The 27,961-nt window shown below is 40.2% G+C and overlaps 2 protein-coding genes across 2 annotated transcripts; both read left to right on the forward strand.

Moving 5' to 3' along the window:
* Positions 1-3,955: 3,955 nt before the first annotated feature.
* Positions 3,956-4,696, forward strand: LOC143576605 (uncharacterized). Its single transcript, XM_077060659.1, has one exon. It carries the CDS (start codon positions 3,956-3,958, stop codon positions 4,694-4,696), a length of 741 nt encoding a protein of 246 aa, XP_076916774.1.
* A 2,188-nt stretch (positions 4,697-6,884) lies between these two features.
* On the forward strand, positions 6,885-7,211 carry LOC143576607 (uncharacterized). The gene has a single exon (XM_077060660.1). It carries the CDS (start codon positions 6,885-6,887, stop codon positions 7,209-7,211), a length of 327 nt encoding a protein of 108 aa, XP_076916775.1.
* The last annotated feature ends 20,750 nt before the right edge of the window (positions 7,212-27,961 follow it).

Here is a 27,961-nt window from a genome sequence, read left to right on the forward strand (position 1 = left end):
TTCTTCTTTACCGGAGCTAAATGAAGATATGTTATTATGGAAGGCAAGTTGCTCTTGCTACTAATTTGGAAAACTAGTAAGAACTTCAAATTTCTTGCCGACCTAAACTGAAGATTGGAATCCCTTTTACGAGGCTTCAATTATCAATTTCTTAGTTAGTTGGATTCACCCTTGTACGTTCATGTTGTTAAGATCATAGTCATACTATTGGCAAGAAGATCTTATATGTGTAACTTGAAGCTAAAAGTCATAACAATTTGATATTCATGCTCTTAACATTAGCATTGTTAATAGTTTAAATTGTTATGGTTTATGGTTTATGATTTGCAATCAACAGAGCTCTAAACTGGATGTTATTGTAATCCGTGTTATGTGATACTTAGGACATGTTTGGTTTGAGGTAATGGAATGAACAAAAGAATGGAATTGATCATTATCATTCCATTGAGGTGTTTGGTTTCCATGTGGGAATGAAATGAATCATTACTTTATGTTGTTCGGTAGCGGAAAAAGGATAAAGGAATAAAATAAATTGGTAGTGAGCGGTGGTGGTGGCGGTGCCAATGGAGACGGGTGAAGGTGGTTGGCGATGTTGGTGGCGAGTGGTGGAGGTGATATAGGGTTTAGGGTGTTTTAGGGGGAATGCAATGGACTAGGTAATGAGTGATTCTATTCCATTGACCAACCAAACATCTTTTCTTCGTTCCTTCACACTGATCCATTTCATTCTACCTCTTATTCCTGCATATCAAACACTACCTTAAAGAATGGTGTGTTGAAAAGTTTGACGTTTAAATTGAGATCAAACTAGAATGAAACTAGAAGAGAGTATGTAGCATAAATTTAAATGAAATCGGAAGGCATTATGAAAAATAACTTTCATGGAACTCCGAATGGAGTATGTAACATAAGTTGGAATGTTTTCTACAACATGCACTGAACTAATTAGACAACATGAGATAAACACGGTAAAAAGACAAAAATAAAATAGTTTGCAATAACAAGCCATAAAAGCTATCAAATACTATCATATTAAATTTATCAAGCATTTGATTCACATTACCTTTTGCATATCTTAGAAGTGTGACTTGAACTGTTACACTTGAAACATGTAAACAAATTTTCGTCTTTTTGAAATTTTACGAACTTTCACAATTTCACAAGCCACTTTAACTTTATTATTCCTTCTTCTTTTTCTCTTAGCCCTCCAAACAATGTACGTGTATGATGTGATGGTGGGGTCCGTGAAAACGCTATTACGAGCCCAGAGCTAGTCGATAGACGTGATGCGTGAACTAATTGAGATGTAACTGATGCTAATAGATCAGAATGTTAATCCCATTGAACATGTAACAGAATGATTTACAAATTCATACATGCATACGGTTAAGCTCGATCCACCACAGTGTGCAGCCTGTGGTAGCCTATCATGATAGAGAAAATCCGCCAGCATAACGATACAAAACTGTGTAAGAATTACCTGATCATTGAGCTATACATGTCATACCCCGACCGATGACGGATTATACATCGAAGCGTAACTTAGATTGTTCATCACATAATGACACTATAATGATAATATTTACTAATATCAATTCCATAAGTGACACATTACACATTGTTCAACATGACAAAATAAACAAAAGCAACCACATTAATATCATTTTTCGATTAATAACCTATAGTCCAACTAATGATCTTCAATCTTGAAATAGCATCAACACATGTACATGTGGTATGTAGAAAGATAAAAAGGTCAACTATAAATAGTTGGTGCATAAACATAAGTTTGTTATATATATAATATTGAAAATCATGCAATTCACATATGGTTTGTGTAAAATAATAAACTAGCTTGGTGTCCGCGCGATGCAGCGAGGTACACGCTCAAACACGACATCGAACGCATAAGCGGTTACCTCACTATAGTATGCACGTAGATTGACTATAGTATGCATGTAATGCGGCGTCGGACGTGTAACCATTCGTCAGTGAACGGGTAACTCGATCTGAAACATGACCCAAGCCCACCAGACCCGTTGCGGCCTTAATTGCATGTCACGTAACATGTTATTTTTAAAATTTTAAAAAGTATAGTAATATCATACTCAAATTAAAGAGAATAAAATGCTCTTTTTTATGGTGTAATTTTTTTTAAAAAAATATTAACATGTAAAAAAATTATGGTCGTTAAAACTTCGTGGGGTTGTTGGTTTAGAATAAGGGGGTTAATATGTAACTATTTAATAAGTTAACAAAACTTACCCTTAAGTTTAAGGACCATAATTGTAAGTATGTTTCAAACTAAATTGTTAAAACTTTAACCGTACATGATCATAGTAAGCAAAGACATACCCCTAGATTTTCAAAATTAGTTGCATTAGTGATTATACTTTAAGCAATAGTGATTGTACCTCTTAAAATTAAGAGGTCCTTCACTCATGCATTATATATAGTATAGATAATAAATGTGGACCCGTGCTCGTTGGCATAAAATCCAACTTACTTGGGTAAGTGTATTCGTTGTTAGTAGTACAAAGCCGAACTGTAGAGGTAGGGTATGAAACCCACCATTTGGCTAAGTATGACACTAATTGCATACGCCGGGCGGAACACTAGGCGCCAGGAAGCCACTAACGCAAGGCGTAGTGCATGGCGCGAAGAGTGGAGTCCAATATAGCTTTTCCTGACACCTCGGGAATGGTAATGCAAAGGTCCCACCAGCATGGGACAAAAAGATGGTAACCCACATAGGGATAAACACCAAACCAATGGGGATTGTACAACACATAAAGGATGGTACAAACAGTACAATCAAATCCTTGTCAAAAGGCCATGATGCCCACCAACTTCCACCAACCACCACGACCGCACGAGTGGGGAATATTATTGGTGGAGAACCTGACAACGTGGTTGGTCACACTCTCTCTCCTCCGGCTATAAATACTAGTAAACCTCCAAATGGTAAAGCATATACTCACTCTCACTATCACTATCAAATTATACCCTCTCGTATTATCAAATACTGATTCTCACGCCGGAGGGTGATTACGAGAGAATCCCCCCCATTCCTCATAACGAGCTCACGGTGTTCTATTTTGTAGGATACACTTGTCTGCGCCAAGAAGGTTTTATAACCCATCGTGTAGAATACTTAACCATTACCCTCGGACTAACGTGTTAGACCTTGAGGGGTGGATTTGTGTTTCTTCATTGGCGCCATCCGTGCATATAGCTAGAACAGTAACTCACTCCGTTCTTGGCTCAGATGAGTGGCAAGACTACACCGAAGGAGGTTGGTTAAAAAACCAACCTAGAAGGAAACATCGAAAACCTGGACGTAGAAAATACGGACGGAGGTCTCCCTAACGCCTCCACCGTTCACCCTACAATGACAGATAAAAAGCAAACAAAAGGGCGTTCAAAAACAGCTATGCCGCTAGACATCATGGCATGGCTCGAGGCTGAGCAACAAAAGTTGAGAGACAAAGTACAATAAAAAATGACGTCCGTTGTAAAACCTAGATCACTGTTTGATACAGATTCTAGTAGCAACGAGGAAGAAGAATCTGAAGAAAACTCAACACCGGCTCGGGCGAAAACACCATTCGCCAAAACGTCTCCTGCTAAGCAGAACAACAAAGCAGGAGAGAAATCTCAGAGGTCGAACCAAAAGGCAGACTCACGCCTAGACGACCCTGACTATGAAGAGAGCTTGAAAGGACCAGAGGCCAGAAAATTAGTAAAGTACCACCCAGAAGCGGCGGTAGATTTTTCCAAACCATACCGGCCAACAACATCGGCGGGAAAATCAAAGTTCGTGGCAAGAATAGCCGAAGCTGAACTACCAGAAAATCCCAAAATCCCGCCAACGGTGGGTCAATATGATGGTATCTCAGATCCAGATGATCACTTACAAACTTTCACGGCGGCGGGATTAGTATAAGGATGGACCATGCCGTTATGGTGCCATATCTTCACTCTAACCCTAGTAGGAGCCGCTAGAGCATGGTTCGAAAGATTACTGGATAATCAAATCACAAGCTGGGAAGACCTAGCGAAAAAGTTCACTCAACAGTTTAGCCAGCAACGACAACATATCAGTGACCCAACAAATATTCTGAACGTCATCAGAAAAGATAATGAAACGCTTGAAGACTTCATCACTAGATTCAACCAAGAAGGCCTGAATATCGGTGGCGTAAGCGAAGAACTTCTGCGGACAGCCTTTCGCCAAAACGTAAAATGCGACGACCTCATACGGAACCTTACGGGTAGAGATGGCATGCCGCAGAGATGGGACGATGTTATGACCGCGGCCAAGAGATACGCGCGAATGGAAAAAAGTTTGGGAAAAGAACTGGCGAAGAACGATGCCAGGAACGACATTAATAGGGCCCGCCAGGGCAAAAGAATGTCCTCCGTATGGTCAAGGTTGAACAGCGAAAGAGAGTCCACATTCGATCCATCCAAAGCAAGACAAAAAGGTCAATCAAGTACGCCCCAAACGAACGGATCCAGATGGACCCCCCTGACAAGAAGCCCAGCCCATATAATGTACAACGAAGGGATCCAACTGAAGAAGCCGACACCACTAAAACAGGGGCCGAGCACAGACATGAAAAGTTATTGCGACTTTCATGAGCAACATGGCCACACGACAAATCAGTGTATCAACTTGAAGGACGCGATCTAAGCATGTGTCAAAAATGGCAAACTGGATCACCTTGTGAGAAACATACGAGGGAAGTACAGACGCCCACCTCCAAAAGATGGCGGAAGACCAGAAAGAAGATCAAAGACCTACACGCTAACATGATCTCGAGCAACGTTCAGAACAAGAAAAGGAGGACAGAATGGGCGCCATGGAAGGAAGAACAAGTTATCTTTCCAAGAGTCAGAGGAGGGGCGAACAAAAGGGCACCTTTAGTAATTACAACCGTTTTTGGAAATTACAGAACGCCGCGTTTCTTTATCAACACAAGGGCAACGTCCAATATCATGTACCGCCAGTGTTTCGACCTGGTAGACGAAGGAGACAAACACCGGTTAACAGCAGTTAATGCCCCAATCACGGGATTCAACCAAAGTATCGCATACCCGCTAGGACAGCTGACATTCCCAGTCGAGCTAAGCGATGGGCTCCACTCTCGAACAGAAAAGGTGGATTTCCTAGTAATGGAAACTTCTCACCCACAATACGATATAATCTTGGGAAGAGAAGCCATTGGGGACTTCAACGCCACCCCGTCAACAGCACATGGGATAGTCGGGGTACCAACCCCGACCGGGATAGCGATGATCCACGCCAACAAAGAATGCAACATGGCGGAAAGAAAAGCGCCAAAAGTGCAAAAAATGAACAAGATCAAAGAAGCGGAAAAGTGGGTGCTCAACAAGAGATTCCCAGAGCAAAGCATAACCATTGGCCTAAACATCTCAGAAGAAGCACGCGCGGTGCTCAAAACCTTATTACTCAAAAACATCGATGTCTTCGCTTGGACGCCAGCAGATATGACGGGAGTCCCAAGAAGCAAGGCGGAACATGAGTTAAAAGTTAAACCAAATTTCATCCCGGTCGTACAAAAGCAAAGAAAGATGGGGCCAGAACAGGCAAAAGCCTGTGATGAGCAGGTCCAGCAACTGATCGATGCAGGTATAATCAGAGTAATTCAGTACCAAACTTGGGTAGCGAACCCAGTAATGGTACCCAAGGCGAATGGCCAATGGCGCATGTGTATCGATTTCAAGGACCTGAATAAGGCGTGCCCGAAAGATTGCTACCCTTTGCCAGAAATCGACCTTAAAGTTGATGCACTGGTACCCTTTCAGTTCAAGTGCTTTTTAGATGCCTACAAGGGGTACCATCAAATCCACATGGCGACAAAAGACCAAGACAAAACAGCGTTCAGAACAAACAGCGGAACATATTGTTACAAAATGATGCCATTTGGCCTCAAGAATGCCGGGTCTACGTATCAAAGGTTGATGGACAAAGAGTTTAAAAATCAAATTGGGAGGAATTTGGAAGTTTACATGGACGATCTCGTCATTAAAAGCAAGACAGAAGAAACCATGTTAGAAGATATAGAGGAAACCTTCAACACTCTAAGGTCAATAAGCATGAAGCTCAACCCAGAGGGAAAATTTCTAGGAGTAATCGTGACGAATGGTGGCTTCAAAGCCAATCCAGAAAAATTGGAGGTCGTGCGAAAAATGCCGTCGCCAAAATCAGTTAAACAAGTGCAAACACTCAATGGCCGGTTAGTCGCATTGAATAGGTTTTTGTCTAGTCATGCTGAAAAGTCATTCCCGTTCGTCTCAACCTTGAGAAATTGCCTCAAGAATCTCAGTTCTGATGGACGGAAGAAGCGGAAAAAGCGTTCCAAGAAATCAAGTCACGCCTGGAAGTGCTGCCAATGCTCACATCACCCAAAGCTGGAGAACCATTAGTAGTATACTTAGCAACATCAGAAAAAATAGTCAGTGCAGTCTTAATGGTGGAAAGGAATGGCATTCAAACGCCCATTTATTACATAAGCCGAACTATGGCAGATGCAGAAACAAGATACTCTACCTTGGAAAAGTTAGTCTTATCCTTGGTCCAGATAGCGCGACGTTTAAGAAGATACTTCCAAGGCCACCCAATACATGTTCTCACCAACTTTCGATTGCAAAATGTACTGAGCAAGCCAGAATTGTCTGGGAGGCTCGCTAAATGGGCGATAGAATTGGGAGAATATGCCATTGAGTTCAAACCAAGGCCAACAATAAAAGGCCAGGTTTTGGCTGATTTCATCGCAGAAATCCCTCAAGAAAAAGAAGAAGAATGTAAAAAATAAATCGAAGCCCCCGTGGGTCAAAAGCAAGACGAAATCCGGAAGATGTTCACAGATGGAGCCTCCAACGACGAAGGCGCGGGAGCAGGCCTAAAAATAACCAACCCAGAAGGGAAACATTTTACGTACGCATTACTCTTAGAATTCAAAAGCACAAACAATGAGGCGGAGTACGAAGCACTGTTGGCAGGGTTGAGAATCGCTAAAAAACTAAGGGCCCGCCATTTGGAAGCACATGTGGATTCCATGTTAGTGGCAAACCAAATTGAAGGATCATACGACGCGAAGGACAACAAGATGGAATCATACCTGGCGCAAGCTAAGGCGCTAATGGCAACTTTCGCCACATGCAAAGGTGAAACACATCAATAGAAGCGAGAACAAACAAGCTGACGCCCTAAGCAAACTCGCATCCGTTGGATTTGAACACCTTGCAAAAGATGTCCGCATCAAAGTCCTGGCAACACCTTCAATAATGAATAGAGAAATTCTCGTCTGCTCAGAAACAGAAAACAGTTGGATGACACCAATCATCAACTACCTCGCGAGAGGTATCTTGCCATAAAAGAAAGAAGATGCGCGGAAGATCCGCCATAAAGCGTTGAATTAAACAATCCAAGGAGATATCCTGTATAGGCGATCATACTTGGGTCCACTTCTCAGATGCGTAGACCCGCAAGACACAAATTATCTGCTCAGAGAAATCCATGAAGGAATATGTGGCATACACGCAGGTCCGAGAATGGTGGTGGCAAAAATCATGAACACGGGATACTATTGGCCAGGCATGCATGTTGAAGCCTAGAAAGAATTGAGAAAATGCAATGCTTGTCAACGCCATGCACCAAACACCATGCGTCCGAAAAACACCATGATACCGGTAACAGCTTCTTGGCCATTTCAGAAATGGGCAATTGATATAACTGGACCATTTCCAGAGGCGCCAGGCCGCGTGATATTTTTGATCGTAGCGATCGATTACTTCACAAAGTGGGCCGAAGCAAAGCCGGTGGCAATAATCAACGCAACGAGCATCAAGAAGTTTATCTGGGAGTTTATAATTTGTCGGTTTGGATTACCCATGAGCTTAGTCAGTGACAACGGAACACAATTTGCTGACCAACATATCCAAAAATGGTTGAAAGAGCTCAATGTCATGCAGACATTCACTTCTGTTGCTCATCAACAAGGGAATGGCGAAGTAGAACGCGCCAACAGAAAAATCGTTGGCGGAATCAAGAAAATATTAGCAAACCACAAATCCGGATGGGTCGATCAGCTACCCCACGTACTATGGGCCATAAGAACACACAAAAACACAAGCAACGCGGAAACGCCGTTCAGCTTAACTTATGGTACCGAAGCAATGACCCCCGCCGAAGTTGGCGTCCCATCGCCAAGAATCACAATACCGAAAGACAACGACGCAGAAAGGAAGTTAGACCTAATGCTTCTTGAAGAGCGTCGAAAATTGGCGGCAATAAGAGAACAAAATTAAAAACGCCAACTACAAAAGTATTACAACGCTAAAGTGAAAATATGTGAGTTCAACATCGGAGATTACATCCTTCGCAACAACGAGGCATCAAGAGCAAAACCGCAAGGCAAGCTAGCGCCATCTTGGGAAGGCCCATACCAGACCAAGGAAGTATTGGGAAAAGGCGCCTACACTTTGATGCACCTCGATGGTTCAGCGATTCCTAGAACATGGAACGCAGCACAATTACTAAGATGTTATATGTAAATCGATTCCAATTGTAAAAACAGGCCAAGGGTCAAATATGAATGGAAGCGATACTCCGCATTTCACAAAACAAACCTTCTCATTTATAAGCAAAAATTTACAAGCGAGCGCTTACGCCCACACACACACACACAAAAGAGGAGAAATACAGAAAAAGAACACAAAAGACAAAGCCTAATCTATATCGTTGACACTCCTTCCAGAATCAGCGACCGAAATATCCTCTTGATCGCCAGCAGGAGCGGTGGAAGGACCAGCCTGCGAAGGCTCAAGCAAATTCCTCAACAGCTGCACGCCATTCTCTTCCTTGGCATACTGAGCAACTTCAGAAAGAATAGGAAACGTGAGAGAATCATAGTCCGTCTCAGCAGGAGCATATTCCTTTTCCACGTCAATAGCGTGAAGGGCGTAGGCCTCAAGTGGAAGGTTGTTGCGCAAATGCGCAATACCATCATGAAAACCAGCCTTATGACCAAGCTGTTGAGAAGCATTGACAAGGGCTCCAACGCATCCCGTTAAATCATCATCACTAATGATGCGTTGAGCAACCTAAACAAAGGAAAACATCATCAGAGTAAACAAAAAAAATATAATAATAAGGGGGGAAGAGCAACGAAAGAAGATAATACATTGCAAATAGCATGCTTCAGCAACCAATCGCGGTCGGTAGCGGTGGCAGAAAGCTCAGAGGTCAAAACCTTAATGGCCTCCTCATTAGAAGCCAGCGTATCAGCCAACTTACCAGCATCCGCCTTCCTCACCGCGACTTCCGTCTCCAACTCTTCAATACGCTTGCGAAGGTCAGCGTTTTCACTCTCGAGTCGAGCGGAAGCCTCCTTGGCAGCAACAGCGCGGCTGCGTGCGTCCGCAAGATCAGCGTTTGACTTCTTGCACATAGCCTCAAACTCCTTATAGCGGGCAGCGCGGTCAAGGGCAGACTCTGCCAGGTCTGCCTCAGCCTTAGCCAATTTTCGCTTCAACATTGCTTAAAGCTTGGCGATGATCAGCCGATTCTTTACCCGCTTTCCAGGCGCCGGCCTCGGCGTCTTTCACCAACTGCTCCATCTCTCTCATTCGAACACCGGCATCGATTTTGTCCTCATGAAGGGCACGGTTTACACGCAGCAACTTCGCTAAACAAGAGAAGGCCTGGACTTGGTGAAAAGCAGCATCGGAGTACAAAGTGCCTCGGGGCTGGATCTTACGATCAATGCGCTCACTGGGAGGAACAGCATACTCCAAAAACTCGGAACATGAGCGGGATCCTCAAAATTGGCCCCACAATTAACCTTCCAGCGGGGGCGGAAAACTTGGCTCGCATCCATGGAGTCTCGGGGGTCCATATCCACATCTAGTACACCCCCACTCAAACGTCCGCTGAACCCGCCGCTGCTACTGCCTGGGATTTCGAAAAATTTACCCTGCACCGTCGCACCAAGGAGAAAAGGAGGCAACGGCACAACCTCATCACCATCAAGAATTAAAGTCTTGTCCGGTGAGGACTGTCTTGATTTCAAAAAATCAGCGACAGAGAGACCCGCTGATTCAAGACTAACCTTAGGCGATTCGTCCACAATCGCCTTCATTGGTTGCACAGACGACGCCGGCAGCGAGACAACTGGAATTGACCTAGTTGAAGCACGAACAGTCGTCACAATGGTCTCGGCCTCAGACGGACCAACCACACCCGCCATCATTGGCAAACTCAGCATTTGTACAGTTGGCCCATCCTCCGACAAGCTGCCAACACTTGTCATCATCGGCAAACTGGCAAAAAGAGACGCTAGAGAAGATGTAACGTCAGAAGTTGCAGGAGAAACAGTTGATGAAGAAATCGCCATCAAACCTGAAATAAACAAATGATTTCAGAGAAGGTCTAAGTTCAATCAAAAGAAAGAGTAGAAAAAACATATACCTGACGATTTAACAAGACCACGCTTGACAAAACCGCTAAGACGAGGTTTCTTGACGGCGCGGAAGACTTCTTCATCATCTTCATTAATCATAGGGGTGGAACCCAAATGGTGTGGAACAGTGAATGCCCCACCCGCTGAGGAGGAAGAGGAAGAAGATGGACCGGTAGATACGAAACTCGTATCCACAACGATTCCAGAAGCTGCAGCTGCAGAAAACACATCAGTCGCCACCAAAATGGGAGTGGCAACCGATGTGGTTAGCGCAGACACAACAATCACAGGCTGTGAATCTGTCGGCGAGGAGAAGCCAACAGAAACCTGGGCGGAGGTGGTTGGGGAAGACGCCACGCTTGCACCACACCGAGTGCTTCAAGCAATGAAACTGACGATGACACTGGAAACGCAAGCGTCTCTTGCGGCAGAGACCTCGACGACATCGTCATCATCATCCACGGCATCTCTTGCGGCGACGTCTATTGGAAACGCAACCGTCTCCCCACCACTGCGTTGTGCGCCCCAACCACTGCACTTAGGAAGGCGCACAACGTTAGATCGTCTACCTGAAAAGGAGAATTAAACGTTAGTAAAATAAACAAAGCAAACGGTGGAAATAGTTGAAGAACTAACCACTCTGAAGGGTAACAGAGCTAGGAGGTGGCAGCGGCCGCAAGGCAGGTGATCGCTCCATAGGAAGAGGAAACACAAAGTTTCGAGCGGTCCGAGTAAGGATCGGCTCTTTACGGGGACCTAACTCCCTTCGCCCCAGCATCTTAACGCCCTTAGCTGTAGGTTGCTGGAGGAGCATGCGGTCATCCACCTCTGAAGAAAAACAAGTTACAATATCAAAAAATATAAAAAAAAACATTATATAATAACAATAATAATAAATACTAACCTTGACCACCATTAAGAATGACCGGTACGAAAGCCGCATCATCCCAGATACGACTCATGCCGAATAACACCAACGCGCGCTCCGAATAATGACGGAGCGGAGACAGGCTAGCCTGCAAAGTGGTGAACCAGTCTGAACCGGAATAAGGAACCACTTTCGGCTCCGGAAGCTCTTTCACATCCGTTTAAAACATGGGATGTGGCACCACACGAGCGGAGACGTATAAGAACACACTCTTCCACTCATGAAAACTGGGTGGTGCATCCAGAGCAATGGCCTTTGCACCAGGGCGGGTGTGCAAGTTATACCATCCCTGGGCAAAACGCCACCGATAAAAAGCCGATAACCTATCAGCCGTCGGAGTAATACCGAGACAATGACAGGTATATTCGAAATGGCGAAGATGAGCCATTCCGAACGGATGAATCTGGCTAAGATGCAGCCCAAAAACACCCAGAACATCCACCAAAAATCGGGGTAAGCGGCAAACGAAAATTGCCCAAAAAGAAATACTCCCGATACACGGCAATCTTGCCGGTAGGAGCCTCTCGAGAAGTCCTGCTAGGGGCAGGCAACTCGGGCTCATACTCAGGGCCAAGATTGTACACCCTGACAATATCGTTGAAGTCCTCGGCTGACATACGACAACCGACGAACTTCATAGAATTATTCTTCTTAGTCTTGGAGGTTTGGGAAGACTCAGCCAAGAAAATAAAGAAGACAATAAGAAGAAATGAGAGAAGAAGAAAACAATGAGAAATGGTGCTTAAGGCGGTGTAACCTCCCCCTATTTATACTAATCGCAATTAATAAAGGACAGGGGTACAAAAAGGATATTTAACACGTGGCCCAATCGGAAAGCACCACGATAATAACGTGACAGAGGGTATGCACTACAGCTGGGCGCGTTACCGGGATTCTTGCCCACTCGCCTGACACAGGCAGAAAGTCTGCAGGGCAGAGCAACCGTCGTCAAACTGTCATGTCCAGCAGTCGTTTCACTGAATTGCATTTAATTCACTCACCAACGCCAAACTACACGTCATCCACATAAAGGGAAACAAAAACGGTAAGTGTTGGCAGAAAAGGTTACGCCAAAAATAGGCGCAATCATGGAATGATTAAATATAAATCACCCGCCAAAATAGGTGCAATCGTGGAATGATTTAAGATAAATCACCCGCCAAAATAGGCGACATCATGGAATGATTTAAAGATAAATCACCCGCCAAAATAGGTGCAATCATAGAATGATTTAAGAAATCACTCGCCAAAATAGGCGACATCATGGAATGATTTAAAGATAAATCACCCGCCAAAATAGGCGCAATCATGGGATGATTAAATATAAATCACTTGCCAAAATAGGCGCAATCATGGAATGATTTAAGAAATCACTCGTCAAAATAGGCGACATCATGGAATGATTTAAAGATAAATCACCCGCCAAAATAGAAGCAATCATGAAATGACTTAAGAAATCACTCGCCAAAATAGGCGACATCATGGAATGATTTAAAGATAAATCACCCGCCAAAATAGGCGCAATCATAGAATGATTTAAGAAATCACTCGCCAAAATAGGCGACATCATGGAATGATTTAAAAATAAATCACCCGCCAAAATAGGCGCCATCAATGAATGATTTAAGATAAATCACCAGCCAAAGCAGGCGCCAAAATGGGATCGTCAAACTGTCACGTCCAGCAGTCGTTTCACTGAATTGCATTTAATTCACTCACCAACGCCAAACTACACGTCATCCACATAAAGGGAAACAAAAACGGTAAGTGTTGGCAGAAAAGGTTACGCCAAAAATAGGCGCAATCATGGGACGATTAAATATAAATCACCCGCCAAAATAGGCGCAATCGTGGAATGATTTAAGATAAATCACTCGCCAAAATAGGCGACATCATGGAATGATTTAAAGATAAATCACCCGCCAAAATAGGCGCAATCATAGAATGATTTAAGAAATCACTCGCCAAAATAGGCGACATCATGGAATGATTTAAAGATAAATCACCCGCCAAAATAGACGCAATCATGGGATGATTAAATAAAAATCACCCGCCAAAATAGGCGCAATCATGGAATGATTTAAGAAATCACTCACCAAAATAGGCGACATCATGGAATGATTTAAAGATAAATCACCCGCCAAAATAGGCGCAATCATGGAATGATTTAAGAAATCACTCGCCAAAATAGGCGACATCATGGAATGATTTTAGATAAATCACCGGCCAAAATAGGCGCAATTATAGAATGATTTAAGAAATCACTCGCCAAAATAGGCGACATCATGGAATGATTTAAAAATAAATCACCCGCCAAAATAGGCGCCATCAATGAATGATTTAAGATAAATCACCCGCCAAAGCAGGCGCCAAAATGGGATGATTTAAGATAAATCACCCGTAGAAATAGGCGACATCACGGAATGATTTAAGTATAAATCACCCGCCAATGTAGACTACCAAACGGGATGACTCAACATGAATCAACCGTCAACCAACGGTTACGACTAATGAAGTCACCCGTCCAATATGTGGAAATACCCACGAAAATAAGCCAAACCAACAAGCAAAGAAGGTGAAAGCCAAAAGCCCATGATAAGTCCACAACCCCCACTTCTTGAAGGAAGGGCGACTATGGACTACGGGGACTTGTAGAGGTAGGGTATGAAACCCACCATTTGGCTAACTATGACACTAATTGCATACGCCGGGCGGAACACTAGGCGCCAGGAAGCCACTAACGCAAGGCGTAGTGCATGGCGCGAAAAGTGGAGTCCAATATAACTTTTCCTGACACCTCGGGAATGGTAATGCAAAGGTCCCACCAGCATGGGACAAAAAGATGGTAACCCACATAGGGATAAACACCAAACCAATGGGGATTGTACAACACATAAAGGATGGTACAAACAGTACAGTCAAATCCTTGTCAAAAGGCCATGATGCCCACCAACTTCCACCAACCACCACGACCGCACGAGTGGGGAATATTATTGGTGGAGAACCTGACAACGTGGTTGGTCACACTCTCTCTCCTCCGGCTATAAATACTAGTAAACCTCCAAATGGTAAAGCATATACTCACTCTCACTATCACAATCAAATTATACCCTCTCGTATTATCAAATACTGATTCTCACGCCGGAGGGTGGTTACGAGAGAATCCCCCCAATCCTCGTAACGAGCTCACGGTGTTCTATTTTGCAGGATACACTTGTCTGCGCCAAGAAGGTTTTATAACCCATCATGTATAATACTTAACCATTACCCTCGGACTAACGTGTTTGACCTTGAGGGGTGGATTTGTGTTTCTTCACGAACGTATATGAATAAGGTGGTGTGATCATACTATAGTTTGAGATTGAGACAAACACTGAGATTGAGATATATAATTAGCGCATAAACACAAACAAGTAACATAAACATGTAGCATGTAATTTTACACACAACAAACATGAGATTGAATTAAGTAATGTAACTGACACAAAACATGAGATAAAATGTTGAGGTTTGCTAATAGGTATGCATGCTACCCCAAGAATATAAAATGCGAAAATGGGGTATGAATGCTCACTTGGTGATGATGGCGAGATCTAGAAAAGCAACAAAATGTTTAAGCGATTCGTACGAAGTGGAGAACCTGACGGGTTATCCTAACGTGTAAGAGTGCTTTAATTAATTATGATATAACCAATACGAGAAATGAATGATCATGAAATTTGGTGTTTATGTCTGAATATGGGCTGGGTTTATGTAACTGAAATAATTTAATAAATGAGTTTAAGTTTGAGAAATAAGCGAGATAGGAAAATAACAGCTCTTTATGAAAAGAATATTTATTATATCTATAGTTTTTATAACTAACTATTTAAATATAGCCACAACTTTAGATAATATTAATTATGGTATCCAAATCTTGGTTGAATACGTTTGATATTATGGATAACCAACTTATATAATCACAAAAGTTGTCATCAGAGCAATGATAATTGTGAACAAGAAAAGCTTTTCTAGACTATAACCACAGAAGTGTTTTCAAAACCCGAAAGTACATTCATTCCCAAAGTGTTTTTTCAGCCATTTCATTTAGATCATAGCTTAATCTTTTATAGACTTTTGCATCCAATTAGTGTTGGAAGACTCATAGCATGCTACCCTACTTATTGAAGTAGTCATTAAGAGGTGTTTGTTTGGCACTTAATGAGGTTATTCAAATGTTCATATTTGATTCGCTCAGATATATGTGTTTGGTTTTCTAAGATAACACCACTTAATGGTTCAGCATACCCCTGAACCATTTAGCTTTAAAATATAGTTAAACCATTCGGCAGACACATATGCCCATTATACCCTTACATATTCTTCTTCACTACTAATCTCATCAGTGCTCTAGAACTTCGCACCATCGATCACCACCTCCCCTGACCCCGAAAACAACGTCTATCTTTTACTCTGTCGATTCCATCCACGTCGCTAACGAAGGTCAATTTCAATTTTTAATTAATCGATTTATGTTACATCATCAAATCGATCAAGATTTAACTGATTTCTATTTCTATGTAACCGATTTCTATATACTCCATTTTTTGATTGTTTAATTAAATCAATTCATTTTAATTGATCTCTGATTGTTTGATTCAATCGATTCAGTTTAATGTTTAACTAAGTGATTAGTGTATGTTGTAGTGTATGTGGTTGATTTGATCTACTTTGTCATGTGAATTTAGTTACATTGGCATGAAATTGGTGCTTAAGTTAATAACCGCATTGAAAAGTAGCTAAATTAGGTTGACTATAGATATTACCAGGATTAGTATTGTATATTTTGTAGTTACAGTTATTAGCTTGATGGTTTTTTTTAGAGTTTGAGATTTTTAAGTATTGTTTTTAAGCATGTTAGTAGTGTTTTGTACTGGTTCATGTTTGGTTGGGATGTTTTTGTCTTATTGGTTAATTCACAAAAGTATTGTTTAGATAATATTATGATACTTAAAACAATTCGATGTAGATTCTCTAGGTTAACTTTAATGTGTTGAAGCAACTGGTTAGATTTTGTAACATCCCGTTTTCTCATTTCGGTTAATAAAATGAAAACATGAGTTATTATGAGTAGGGCTAGTGTATGGTTAAATGGATATGAGTTATGGACTTGGATTAAGAAGGAAAGAAGGAAAGACCAGGGGCTTAAGCCCATGATCCATAATATATAAACCTTAATTACTAATTAATTCATTCATTTACACATATTTCATACACCACCAAAAACACACTTAAGCTCTCTCTCTAGTTTCTCTCCTTTCTCTAGTCGAACCAAGAAGGAAAACCGATCTTGATCCTAGGTAATGATAGTATGATATTGTATGAACTCAAACCAGTTAGATTTAGGCAAGAAATGACGAGCCGACACCTTTAAACCATTAAAATCACGAGATCCGAGTGGAATCGGGTATAAACCAAGCATAAGATGAGCCTAGGGGTTACCCTAGCTCAGATTTGGATCGAACGGGACGAAAAACGGTGAAAATGATGCAAAAAAACACGTTTTTCCGGCCACTGCCCGGTTTCTCGGCGGTGACGGCGCCGGAAAGGCGGCGGGTACGAGGTTAGCATATCAGAGAATGTTTCTGACATTCTCTGACCTAACCCTAATTTGTTAACGGAGAGTTAACGACTAGAGGTAATTCGTCAGGTTGATTCGTTAACGGAAGCTTAATGAACTACCCTTAGTTCGTGTCCAAATTCGTTAAGGAAAAGATAACGAATTAACCCCAATTCGTTATGACCATTCGTTAAAAGGAGATAACGAATTAGAAGGTTCAATTCGTTACAGAGGGGTCATTTGTTATGAAGTTCAATTCGTCAAAGGACCAGTTTGTTATAAGGTCCAATTCGTCAAAGGACCAGTTCATTATAAGGTCCAATTCGTTATAAAGTGACGAATGGGTCATTTGCCATAAACCCAATTCGTTAAGAACCAAGTAACGAACTAGAAGTTTGAAAAAATCACAGAACAGTCCCAGGACTTAGAAAAGAAAGATTTAATCACAAAATAGCCCTTGAACTTTATTAATTTATAAAAGATACCTTAAAAGATTAAGAGGTTAACAATAAAATATTATTATGAAATCCTAATGGACAATGTGTTAAGACAGTTAATGAAAACAAAATTTTTCCAAGCTGACCTGGCAGCTTAACCCCCTGGGGCTCTACCCCTTAGACCCTGCTAGGGACTGCCGCCCCTAGAGCCTTGCTGCTAGGGGTGCTGCCCCCGGACCCCCTTTCATTGAGGGTTATAATTAAACTAGAAACACGATATGGGTAGTGATAGTTAAATTGATATGTATAATTGTTATACAGTTAGTCGTGCACAGCTCAAGAAAGGAATAACCATAAACGATGAACGAAACCGCATTCAGGTGAGTTTCTAGCCCCACTTCCTTGTTATGTTTTCGGGGCTGTGTGCATACTCTATGTGGTAGTTAATACACTTACCTTAAGTGGTAAGTGTATGCCTTGTATGATTCAGGTATGATGATTGTTTGACGGTGGGTGAACGATCTTCGGATATTTCATGTACCGCCAGGTGGTAGTTAAAGATATGATTGCTATATATAAGGTATGAATGATATAATGTAGGTTATATTGATAGTACGTGAACTTCAGATATTGCACGTATTGTTAAGGAAAACATGTAAAGAAAGGTATGGTATAGTTGCACGAAACAAAGGGACCAGACCCTAATAATATATGTGAGGATAGGGACCAGACCCTAATAATATATGTGAGGATAGCGACCAGACCCTAATAATATCTTTGAGGATAGGGACCAGACCCTTATAATATCTGTGAGGGTAGGGACCAGACCCTAATAATATCTGTGATGTTGGGGGACCAGACCCTTATACTATCTGTGAGTTTATAGGCGGGAAGGCTCTTTAAGTAGTATGGATAGTGATGTATGTGAATTAATTGTATGTTGTATGATTAACTAGAACTCACTCAGCGTAGCTGACTTTTAGTATGCACACATGCTAACAGATTGAGACAGCTGGCTTGAGCGGGGGCATGTGGCAGAAGAATAAGAGTCTGGCATCTGAAGACTTATGATGTTTTATAATTGACGTTTTGATTTTTTAAGACAAGATGAATGTTTTAAGACAATGTTTTGAATTACTATGTATAGTTTTATGAAAGTTTTACTATTCCGTGAATGTTTTTATTAACTCTGATATTTAGAACTATGTTAATGAGTAAATCCAACGTCCAATGTAGGGCACCGGTAACGGGGCCTTACAGATTTGGAGTTATTTATTTTATGTCACTATTATAATATTCAGTGTTAAGTTGAGTTTTTAGAGTATATTGTAGAGATATATGGTTAAATTGATGTGATTTGTGATGTCAATTTAGTTATTTAGACATGAAATTGATGCTTAAGTTAAATTATGTTAACTATAGATGTTTGCAAGACTAGTATCGTATAGTTACAGTTTCCATTGTAAGAATAAACTTTTAGGGCACTTAAGAGCTCAATGACAATTTTGAAATCTGAGATATTTTTTAAGTATCGCTTTGGAGCGTGTCAGCAGTGTTTAAATCACTAGTTCATGTTTGGTTGGGATGTTTGTGTCTTATTGATTATTTCACAATAGTGTTGTTTATATACATATAGTATTAAAGCGTATGATAAAAGGTTGATATGGCAAACGAGCTCCACGGGCTAACATTCAACAGTTTATGAAAATGGAATAAACTGCTCAGTAATAGATTGAGCACATGAAAATGAGTATAATAATGGTTGTGATGCGGTTAATTGTAGCTAAAAAGATAGACGAAGTTGCACGGGCTATGGAAGCGGCCGCGTTTGCTAAGAATAATTATGTTGGTAATCATAAAAGGTTTGTTTGCGAAGGATTTGTTGGGTTTTAACAAGATTATCAAAGTCATATAACATCATTTATATGAAAAATGCAGCGGATAAATAAGTTTTAAATCTTGTTAATTAGATGAATATAAAACCAATTTTATATGCAAAACCCAAGCCCTGGATCCATATACGAAATTGCATGCTTACCAATATAAACAACCATAGGGTGTTTATGTAATATACCTTCAAGAGTCCAAGAAAAATGAAGGATATGATAGTTTGAATGCTAATCTTCTAAAGGGAAGACCTCAAGCTTGTATACCCTTCAATTATCCAACAAACACCCTTGTTATGCTAGGATTTTCACTCAAAACCTCCTTCTTGTTCCTCCTTCCTTGGTCGAAAATTAAAGAGAAAGAAGAGAGAGTTTTCTTGCTTCTTGTGTGTGTGTGTGAGAGAGAGAGATGGTGCAACCAATGCACCACACAATCCAACCAATGAATCCTTGTGCATGTCTTGGAATAAATAAAACAATTAAGTGAGGAGAGAGAGGGGGAAAAAGGGGCGGCCACTTTGGCTCCCCATCCAAATTCAAACTCCAACTTGTTTTATATTATTACTTATGTTATATTATAACAAAACATGCAAAATCTAATATGCTTTGCATGTTGTTATTTAACCAACTTAAATAACATAGTACAAGTAACATGCAAAGTATAATAAGTCTTGCATATTGTTATTTAACCAACTTAAATAACATAGTACAAGTAACATGCAAAGTATAATAAGCCTTGCATATTTTTATTTAACCAACTTAAATAACATTACAAGTAACATGCAAAGTATCTTCTCTCATAACATAAATTATCCATATAATTTATTTATTCCACAAGTGCAAATTTTTATAAACATATTGGGGTTAAACTTTAGTTTAGGGTGTAAATTCGGATATATATCAAAGTTTATTATAGAATAATAAATATAATAAAAATAATAATAAAAAAATAGCTCGATAAGTGTGGTAAGGGTCGGGTATTGGTATTTGATATAATACATGCAAAACCCGAGTTGTTACACTTGGTTGTCATGCATGAATTGCATCTCAACGTTCATGGCTTCAAGCTATTTGTCTCAATCGGATTGTGACATTGCATCATGGTATGTGGTGGGTTCATCTGAATCTACCACATAGCATCCATCCATGAAAAATCCATATCTTTCGGGTGGATTACTAATTCTACCAGATTTGTGAACGTGTTGTGTGTCTTGATCAACCATTTGATCATTCTCAACAACCTCTTATTGATTGCTAGTATCAACCAAACGTGTATCGGCTTGTGGTTCTCGATCCTCCTCGAGTTCCACCGTTCTACTAGGTCCTTCCATAAGGAACTTGGTTTCTAAGAAGTCGGCCTTTCGAGCAATAAACACCTTTTGCTCGGTTGGGTTGTAGAAATATTATCCCATAGAGCTTTGGGAAATCCTACAAAGATATACTTAGTGGATCAGTTTTCAAGTTTGTTTTGGGTGTTGTGCTTAACATAAGCCTCACAACCCCATACCTTTAAATATGATAATGATGGAACCCTTCCATGCCATATTTCAAAAGGTGTCTTGTCCACTTTCTTGGTTGGGGCCATATTTAGAATACGGGCTGCGGAGAGCAATGCGAAACCCCAAAATAATAGAGGCAATGTGCTTTTAGCCATCATAGATCGAATCGTATCCAATAGAGTTCGATTCCTCCTTTTGGACACATCATCATGTTGTGGTGTTCCGGATGGAGTAAGTTGTGAGATGATCCCATAACTCATAAGATGATCAGGAAAAGCATCACTAAGGTATTCACCTCCTCTATCCGAACGAAGTACTGTGATGGTTTTATTGAGTTGATTTTCTACTTTTGGAAGAATTTGAACATTTTAAAAGCTTCATCTTTGTGTCTTAATAAGTACACATACCCATAACGACTATAATTGCCGATAAAGCTAATGAAGTACTTTCACCTGTCCTTGTCATTGCCTTAAAAGGACCACATACATCCGAATGTATGATACCTAATAAGTCTTTTGCCCTTTCGTTAGTTCCACTAAAGGGTTACTTGGTCATCTTTCCTTGTAAACAAGATTCACACATATCAAATGAATCATCTTTATTTAATTCCAAAAGACCATTCTTTTAAAGTGTTTGTATGCGATCTTTGTTTATGTGATCAAGGCGACTATGCCAAAGATAAGTCCTAGTCAAATCCATTTTGAGTTTCTTGGTGCTTGATTGGTACAACGTGTTATCAAAGGATGTGTTATCATGAACTAATTCACAAATGCCATTAGACGGCATTGTCACATCCCAACCTAAGGCGAAAATGCGGGGTCGTGAGCTGATTGCTTACAACTCTCTCAATGTACTTAAAAATACAATAATTTTGTCAACACTAGGTTGAGTGAGTATAACACCAGATTTAAGACACTATAATAATAATAATAATAATAATAATAATAATAATAATAATAATAATAATAATAATAATAATAATAATAATAATAATAATAATAATAATAATAATAATAATAAAAGTGCAAACTCTTCCTGTGAGATAAACAGTTAAGTCATAGCACATAAACAATCAATCAAATCATAAAGAAAGGGCTCAACCAATTCCATATAAATGGACATTGGTTACCAAACAAGGACTAAACCGTTGCCATAAAAATGGACATCGGTTGTCAAAGATAGTCGTATGATCATACTATAATGAGGAACTTCACCAAAATGCGTTCAAATAAAGCAAGTTAGGAAAAATGTTACTTGTATCTCCTTTTTTGAAATGCTTATTTCTTTTGAACTCCTGCAACAAATTTCAAATATAAGTTCTACGTCCGGTATTCAATACCCACGTGTTCGAAGAAATAACATTAAGATTAAAATGGATCATGAAAGTTGTACCCGAGGTTTGCCCCGCATTCCTCTTGTCTTTCAACTCTTTGAGATAGGTTGGGCAATTCCTCATCCAATGCCCTATCTCACCACAACCAAAGCACGAATCCTCCGAGCTAACCTTTAGCTTCTTCTCCTTTGGTTTAGGTGGTGACGTGAGGTCGAAGACTCACTAAAAAAAAAACCAATTACAGCTAATTAGATAGCGGTAAGTGGGTATCAAACACAGAGAGTTTGTGGAAAATATGTTGTTAAGTAGCACAATAATTTATCTATTTTAATCTAAGTGCAGAAAATAAATTCAAAGATTGGGTTGTTTAATTTTGATAAACAAAAAGAACTAAAGCAAATAAACGAGTTTTAAACAATATGAAGAAGTATGCCTTCCCTCGGTTTCAGGTTTCTACAAAAGCCAACATGAATGTTTAACTGAGATGAACGATAATTATATAGTTCGTGATTATGCAACAACTTTGACAATTGAGGACTAAGTACTTGGATTATAAATGCAAGGTAATCACTCAAATATCAATTAGATTATCTAATCCCGAGTCCCTCCCGATTAATCTCGATTAGATACAAAACCAAGAATTGACGGCTTAGAACACGAACTCAATAAACTAACAATTAACAATCCATTCATGACACTATAATAATGAAATCAATAAGATTAAACTATTAACTCAGAAATTCATAAACATTCAGTTAACATTCTTAAAGAAACCTTACAATCCGAGGGAAAATATAAAGAGAATTAGCCACACATCGTTTGATTCATCACCATATCAATTAGGTTGTAGGAATGAATCACAAACATCAAACTAATGATCACAATCACCACATTATTGTTCTTGGACTCCAAATTCGTCTATAGGGTGTTTTAGAATGGAAGATAAGTGAAAAGGCAGCCAAAAACTCATAAAAATATGTCTCAAACCGGCAGTTACGAACTCTGGACCGTGGCCCACGGTGGCTTCCTGGCAATACTGGACCGTGGTCCACGGTCTCCACCGTGGGCCACGGTGGGCTTCACCGTAGGATAGAGGCCACGGTACGGTGGCCTCTGTCCATTTTTGTTACATTGGACCATGGCCCACGGTCAGAACCGGGGGTCACGGTGGACTTCAGCCTCGCCTTCCCATTTTCACTTCTTTTGACCTCTCTCGCGTACCCGGTTCCTTAGGTTTCTTCATTATACATCATAATAGCCCCGGAACCTCCTTTGAAGCTACAATTTACCAAAAACACCGTAGTTATCTAATTCCACAAAATAAACCAATTCAAAACATGATTATTAACGGCTTTAAATCACTTAAGGGTTGTCCCATAGACCACCCGTCACATTCCCACACTTAATCGTTGCTTTCCCCCAAACAACATCTCAACACAAACTTTCTATTACATTCAACTTGTAACCACAAATCTTACCACAATTCTGGTTTAGTTAAGGTTCCAAGTCATACCCTATTCCCTTATTTCTATCGATTGCACTAGTTCACTTGATGTTCCATTTAAACCATAGATTTCTAATCAAACCTAACATGCTTTCGGTTTTTACCTATACATAACACACATTTACACATTAACCTTTTCTTGGTGATCATCCATACATTTCATATTTAATCAATTCTCCTCGCATACGCTTGTACAATCATCAAATCTCCACATTTGTAAATGCTTTTGACATGAATGCAAATCAAGAGGGCTTAAAACGGGTTATAATTGGGCCAAGTGTAAGGGTATGGAAGATAATATTGAAAGTAGCTCAGGCGATCCGATCCGACTTATTACAAACAAGCTAAGTAAACAATGAAATAAACAACTATATACATCACTAACACCATCATTTTTTTATTTTTTATTTTATATTTGATATGTTTTTTTATTATTTTTTTTGAACTCAATATAATACTTGACATTGCATACTTTAACTTTGCAAATCTAATACAATCTTTTTTTTAAGCATGATAAACATAATGCTTAACATATCAAATTGATAATTACTAAAACAATTACATAGAAACCTATTAAGTCGGATCGTTTCATAATATAACACCGGGGTTGATTGAATAAAAGAATAGGCCCAATAAAGTTTTCTAAAGTAACCAACCCCCCGTCCCTCTTATATCCATGCTCATATATGTAATGTATGAGGCCCAACCCCCCAAAACCCACACTCTCGCTCATCCAGACGAGGCTTAACCTAAGTGCCTCTATCACTTTTGCACTCATGCCACGCTAAGATCTCGAAATGCACTAATTGTACAAGTTCTGTCGGAGAATACCAACCTTCTCGCCAACCAATACTTTCTCAATTCTCAAGTGTAAACGAATATGTTATGCAAGTTATTACACCGAAAGCATGCTAACCTTGGTTAGAAAACTACATAATCTCCTTTTTTTAAACAACTAGGCACATGTTATTTAGGGAATTGTGACCATGAAAAGGGACCAAAACTTTACCCCGCCATCTTACCACTTTCCGGTTTCTTTAAACACACATTTTTTTATAAATTTTTAAATTTTTTCTGATTTTTTAAAATTTTTTCTTTAATTTTTTTAAACGAATTTTTTTTCAAAACAAACGAAAATTTCCTCATCCCCACACTTGGGATACATTGTCCCCAATGTACGGTTTTGAGAAAAATGAAACAAACTACTTCATAAACACAACCTTCTTTTCAACACAACCCATAATACTTAATCATAAGTATTCCATCCTCCACCCATCCACCCAAAATAAATAAAACAAAAATAATAACAACTATACAGAAATATACAGAACAGTGTTCACCTGGAATCATGAAGTTCAATCAGTTGTAAGGCGGGTGGGCCGGCCCAAAGATAGATGTCATGAAATCTGAGAACTTGCCAAAGTTAAACGCCCCATCGCCGTCGCTGCTTCCTTCTTCTTGTAGTGGTGGTGGTGCCATTGATTGCATCGGGTTGATCCACATGGAGTGATGAAGAGGTGGTTCAAGATAGCGTACCGAACCGTCATACGGAGGTAAAGTCGTGTAATCTACAATTTGTGGATCTGGTACGACCGGTTCACCTGCATGCCATTGATCATGCATCCTCCGATTCCTATCATCCAAGTATCTCATATTCATCTCATGCTCTCGCCCATAAGCATTGGCACGGTTCCACATCTCTAACCTGTCGTGCCTCTCTTTTTTGGCCCGTTCAGCATAGGCCCCCATGAAAGTCTGATGGTCAAATAATGCGCGCGACTCATCCGACCAATTTTCATACGTGGAAGGCCTATGCCTCTCCACCACCTCATTCATTGACCCCACATGGGCCCAATTATTACCATAGAAGTTATAACCAGCCGAATAATCCCTACCCCCCGTGTTGGGAGCTGCTGCCACCACCCACATCCATGTAATCGGGTTCACCTGCCTCTTCCACCTGTTCTATCACATCATCTTCCTCAGCCTCTATCATCCTCTCTAATAATTCTCCATCTCACATTATCACACACAAGCACGTGGTGCCTATCAGTTTGTGTGTACTTCCAACCCGGTAAATCCGACAACTTAAACTCTTTAAATACATTGGTCATTCCCACCGACTCTTCTGTTATCACACCATGATTCTTTAGTAATGCTGTGATCAGTCGACAACGCGGAATTAACTTCCGCTTATTGCTTTCTCGGCTGATCCAAATGTTATGCATGACTAGATATCGGTAAGAAATAAGGGGCGTCCCGCACATTAATGCGTACAATACAGGAATATCTTAGTTCCGCACTATCGAAATATCTCCCCTTCGGGGCATCACATTGTACAAGCAAATAGACATCAATAACTTTGCCTCAATCTTCAGATCCTTTCTCTTAATCTAATCACCAGAACCTCCACCTCTTTTAAGAACCTTTTCAAGCATATTGTGCCATTGAGGATGCTTGTAGGGGCATTCAAATAAAACTTTGACACTAAGTCTTAAATTTATAAAACCAAACAATCCTAACTAAACTTCACACAAACGGCAAGTATACCGGTCGCGTAGCAGCACAGTCTAATGGAAGTCCGGATGTCGAACACAAAGACACGTGAGAACAGCTCAGATAATTAACCCTAATCCAAGTCCTGCCTAAATAATATATTTATTTACCTTAATTATTTAAACTAACTAAACTTAACTAACAATGAAACTTAACGGAACTAACGATAATAAGAAAACAAATCACCTAGGTAAGATGACTTAACGGGTATAGGATGGCTCAGGTGCTAACAAGTGTTTCAAACCGGCTTCTAAATATGAACTAAGATAAATGTAATCAAGGCAACTGGGTCCCTCCGGTCAGTTTTACCAGAAAACCTAACAACGTCTATTTAGCTTTTAATTTACGGTTGTTTATTTACATACCCTAATGATTTATTACTTGGTTCGTATCAAAATCACAATCCTTACTAAAGCTCGAGCTAATTAAAAACCTAGTAAGAGAGGGATAATTCAATAATAAGGATAAAATAACTCAACTTACAAACTAACCTAGTCGATAGCTAGAAAATCGCACGTGGTCTCGCAACGGGTAACTAAATCAACTAAAGCAGAGAGATAAGCTAACCCCTAAGGTTTTGGTCCAACTCAAAGGGGATGATCCTAATGACATAAATGATTCAAGAAACACAAACCCTAATGGCACGCGTCTACCACAATCAATCAACACACTCAGTATTAACCGAACTAGCAATTAACAACTACACGAAACAAATTCATGCAATAATCAACTACTCGGGGCTCATGCAACCTAAAATACATCTAATGACAGCAAGGTTCATGGAATACTATCACAAATTATGAACTTTACAATAACTAAACAATCAAACACGAAATTAGCACCCGAAAAGTGATAAATCAACTGTTAAGCATCAAACCTAGGCGATTCAAACAAATTTAGCCAACCATAATGAATGAACAGTAGATAATAATGATAATTAAGCTCAAAGTATTCATTAAAAACTGATTGGAACTTGTTTCAAAGTCTAAAACTCAAAAACCAACTCATAAACATTAAAACAAGCAAAACCGACAACCGGTTGATGAAACTCCGATCCGGAAGCTCCTCCTCCTTGGTATTTCGACTTTTTCAGATGTGATGGCTGGAAAGATGATTCAAAATAGTTCATAGGGTTTAGGGTTTTTAAATATATCATTAAACACCCCTTCCTAATATAAAACAGGTTAAAACAAGCCCACAAAGCCCGCTAGAAGACAAAACAGTCATTTTTATGATTTCTGGCTGTTCTTGGCAGCCTTGGGACATGTTGGAGTCCACCACATGCTGCTTGAATGGTATGACCTTGTCACGTAGCTCGGCCATGCCATTTTCTGATGTTTTTCAACTTCCAGCTCGTTTATCTTCGTACGCTCGTACCGGCTTCATCCGAGCTCCGTTTTAGCTGATTCTTTCTCCATTTAACTCGTTTTCTCGCTCCCTTCAGCATGGGAACTACCACATACACAAAAGTGTAAATTCACGCAAGAACGAATGATATTCGTTAACGTTTAAGCACAAAATGACATAAAAACTATTAGGAAAACATGTGGGTTTTACACCACATCAATATTGTGCCATTGAGGATGCTTGTTGGGGCATTCAAATAAATCTTTGACAAAAGGGTATACGTATGAGTTTATTGGTTTGGTGTCAAAAAACGCGATCTGATTAAATGTGTAAAATGACATCACCACTTCCTGTCCTCCCACCGTCCCAATCAATTTCATGT

This window comes from Bidens hawaiensis, unplaced genomic scaffold, assembly GCF_021521415.1.
Source record: "Bidens hawaiensis isolate Kalapana, Puna unplaced genomic scaffold, B.hawaiensis_p1.1 tig00028245_1, whole genome shotgun sequence".
NCBI lineage: Eukaryota > Viridiplantae > Streptophyta > Magnoliopsida > Asterales > Asteraceae > Bidens > Bidens hawaiensis.

Coding starts and splice junctions, on each gene's coding strand:
- LOC143576607 (XM_077060660.1), top strand. CDS start 6,885: ATGTTCACAGATGGAGCCTCCAACGACGAAGGCGCGGGAGCAGGCCTA.
- LOC143576605 (XM_077060659.1), top strand. CDS start 3,956: ATGCCGTTATGGTGCCATATCTTCACTCTAACCCTAGTAGGAGCCGCT.